The sequence below is a fragment of the Micrasema longulum genome, unplaced genomic scaffold (assembly GCF_059751315.1).
Source record: "Micrasema longulum isolate JH-2025_06_02 unplaced genomic scaffold, ASM5975131v1 h1tg002896l, whole genome shotgun sequence".
Taxonomy (NCBI): Eukaryota; Metazoa; Arthropoda; class Insecta; order Trichoptera; family Brachycentridae; genus Micrasema; species Micrasema longulum.
In genome coordinates this window covers 111,452-115,094 of record NW_028280015.1, presented here as the reverse complement: position 1 = coordinate 115,094, position 3,643 = coordinate 111,452, and the positions used below count along the sequence as shown (strand labels likewise).

The 3,643-nt window shown below is 31.9% G+C and overlaps 1 protein-coding gene across 1 annotated transcript; it reads right to left on the bottom strand.

Moving 5' to 3' along the window:
* Positions 1-233: 233 nt before the first annotated feature.
* Positions 234-3,072, bottom strand: LOC148271400 (uncharacterized). Its single transcript, XM_088241434.1, has 2 exons — positions 2,686-3,072; positions 234-2,157 (listed from the first exon to the last, which is right to left on the bottom strand). Exons 1-2 carry the CDS (start codon positions 2,932-2,934, stop codon positions 553-555), a joined length of 1,854 nt encoding a protein of 617 aa, XP_088097560.1. The 5' UTR covers positions 2,935-3,072; the 3' UTR covers positions 234-552.
* Between the last annotated feature and the right edge of the window lie 571 nt (positions 3,073-3,643).

Sequence of the window (3,643 nt, the reverse complement as noted above, 5' to 3'; positions counted from 1 at the left end):
AAATATCCCAGTACGTCTTGCAGCTACAGAGCGCATAGACAGTTAGAAAGTTCTGTTAGTGCGTAGACATCCGAATTCTTTTAAAATAAATTACATGGATATTATTTATTTATGTATTTATTTATATACGGCATTTCTGCCATTTACATATATTGAATACCAGAAACTTAAAAGGCTCTATGTGCCATGGACAAATAAGGAAAGCAGACGGGAAATTAAAAATACACATAATAATTCAAAGAAAACATTATTTTATTTTTATGCCAAATCAACAAAAGAGCATATTTTAATGTAGTTTAGTAAAAAATATATAAAAAAGACATATTAAACTAAGTATAAAATCAAAAAAACAAATAATTTAAAAGAAAGTCTCATGTACCGTTGTTAGTTTCTTTTAAAAGGGCCAAAGTGCCCTGCTCTCTAAAGCAATAAAGGTGTTAGTGCCTTAGTGAGAATAAAGAAATAGGTACATCCACTGTTTCATCTATCTATAATAGTGATGTGACGACGATGAAAATTCCCATGGTATTTATAATTCAGTATAATTACTATTTAGCACCCAACATCGTGTATATCTAAAATTCTATTATAAAACTGTTTATGTTCTTCCGTGTGCAAGTAAGGTATTAGATTTTTGAGATCTTTTTTCTTATCTTCTGTTATTTTGCTCTTGCAATTCAGCATGGGTAAGAAATAATTATCTAAATCCGATAACTTTTTGTTCTTCTTCAATAATCTTACAATTTTCCAGGGCTCCATAGAGTTGTGGGTCTCTTTCATTTTGACAACGAAAGGATTATCACTTACGAATTTCAAGCGATGAGCCTTCGATATCTGCATTGTGGTAGTATTCAAAAATGTTTCGGCAGCCAATTTAAAATCCATGAAATCATGTGATGTCATTGAAATAACATTAAAAGGCTGCTTGTCACGAGTATTTTTCATCATATCAACAAGATCTGCAGGAACAATGGAATGTGTTACTCGTTTCCTTTTTTCGATTAAAGCAAAGTCCCTGTCGCAGCTAAGGAATGAATGCCCGCTCATTAAAAATTTATGCTCTATCGATGTAAAAACTTTTTTATACACAAGATATGCCCATAAAAATATCATCATTTTATTTTTATTTTGTCCACTACAATTGTCACTCCACATGATGAGATTCTCCTTTCTTATAAAATTATTAGAAAACATTTTGTAAATGCAGGATGCTATCGCATTTCCCCCTCTTCCTGTAATAGCTTCATGCCACATAAGCATATACCCATCACCGGTATTTTCGATATGCACACCCAAATTGAAATTTGATAATTGTCGCGAATAGTACATGGGCCCATGAGTTAAAGTTGGTGTCAGCAAAACTTGTTGCAAGTCCATGGCGGCAGTGCATATATTACTACTCGGCATCTGTGATTTTTTTATATCAAGTGACATCTGTTTTGTTGCTTTTTCTGCTTTTCGATGGTGTAATTCAAGTTGATTCTTCAGTATTGTTTTATTAGATGGATCGGCATTTATTTTAGCAACATAGAGGTCGCACGTTGCACATGTATCAGTTCGTTTCTGGCCAAATTTTAAATTCGGAAACTCCTTTCCAAAAATTTTAGAGTAGAACTTATATGTGACTTTTGACTCCGGAAAAGATATCTTAAATGCTTTAAACAAACGATGTATATTTAAATCTGGACTTAAGTATTCTTTCTCTGATCTCGCTCGACCATAATGACTTACAAGTCTGGGAAACATATTTACATGTTGTTTAATTTCATCCTCATCTTCGTCTGAATATTTTCGTTTTTTCTTATTGATGTTTCCTCTTGATTCCAAGTAGGTTGTATGTCCTTGTTTCTTTTTATCGAGTAGTACTTGAATCTTTTTTGGAGAAAGGGAAAAAATGTTCATGAACGTTGCTTTGCACACACCGACAACATTTCCCTTGCCATCTGGAAGCATATAATATGCGGTGCATTGTCGCCTACTTAGAGCAGGAGATTCATAGGTTCCATGCCTTCTTCTTTTAATTTCTGTCAAATGGATTAATCCCATCAGAAAAGAAGATTGCTTTTCATTGTTTTTTAACGCATAGAATTCCGTGAACAATGACATCTTTTGTTCGAAAGGTATTTCTTTGCAGTTATAGCTGCATTTGCAGATACACTAAAATAAAAAATGAAGTGAATGAAAGCAACATAGATAATATAGGTACGCAACCGTGGGCGTATCTTAGGGACTTAGGGTCAATATCTATCACTCAGTAGAAACTAAACTAGAGGAACTAAATGTGGTGGAGTGTAATAATGATATAGTAATTTCTCCCGGTTGCAATCATTAGGGCGTAATTTATTTTCTGATATGCCGTTAACATAGTTATTTACACATTAATAATAATATTTACGAAAATATCCATGAAAATATAATTATTAAGGTTTAATTATCTTTAAACGAATTTATAATAAAAAATATATTTTTAAATTCTTTTTTTTGCTCTCCTAAAAACAAGTAAAAATAAAGTTTCACCCAAATACCTCTGACCGGGAGATTTAAAAAATTGAATTCAATACAAATACTCCATTTAAACTATGTCATGGTTGGCAGAAAATTACAGGTTGGCACATCCCTAGCGCATGATGAGTGACATTTTATCTAGTAGAGACAACCGGTGAAGATTTAAAACAATGTACAAACCTCTTGATTTGGGGGTCGTTTTGCAGGAATCAACTTTCTATTGGATGTAAAATATTCTTGTCCAGAATCTTTTAGCTTCTTTCGGGCCACTTGGGCACTTTTTTCCCCCTTTTTACGTCTTTTAACGCCACCACTATTCACAGAGACCGGTTCATTGTCAACCATTTTGATACAAATAGCATATGACTGGCGATGGCACTTAACACCTTTTAAAGGAAAACAGATGTTGGTACTTACAACCAACGCCATCTTTAGAATTTTTTATAAAATATTATTTGTACTACAATGGCATTTATACCCTTCTGTAGGACATTGGCCTTGGCACATACTATCCATTTCTTAAATAAAATCATTTTCGTTATTTATGGCACTTACACCCTTTTAAGTTTCTGGTATTCATATGTGGTATAAAGAGTGCTTAAAAATAAAAATATTAAAGAAAATCGAGTATGAAATATTAATATACTCTTACTGTACACATTATTAATTACTTAAATACATATATATTTTAAAGAAATTATACAATAACAAAATACATTAATCAATCAAATTATAACAATTCCAACCCAATCTTCCGAAGATGATTTGCTCTTTTTGACAAAAATATGTTGGTCATTTTATTTTTTACGTTAGGCAGAGATAAACTAAATATATCGAAATGTGATGCATATTCATTCCCGGTATTCTGTAATCTAACAATAGGTGAGTTATATTGAGCTACCGTTCAAGAATTTTGACAATAAAATATTGTAGATGTTCTGCTTAATCTAGGTGGTACATAGAATGAAATCAATTTCAGTAGATCGGGGGTATCAAACATTGGTTTTATTATTTTATATAAAGTCGTAAGATCGGTCGATGTTCTTCGTTCTTGCAATTTAGTTCATTTAAGAGAGTCTAAAATTTTGTTATAATTTAATTGATTAGTAGAAAAACCCATCTTAAAATTAATATATCT

Bases quoted from the DNA above. Each gene is read 5' to 3' on its own strand.
- LOC148271400 (XM_088241434.1), bottom strand. From the start codon at position 2,934: ATGGCGTTGGTTGTAAGTACCAACATCTGTTTTCCTTTAAAAGGTGTT. The intron at 2,158-2,685 runs GTTTGTACATTG...TTTTTATTTTAG, and splicing joins AACGACCCCCAAATCAAGAG to TGTATCTGCAAATGCAGCTA.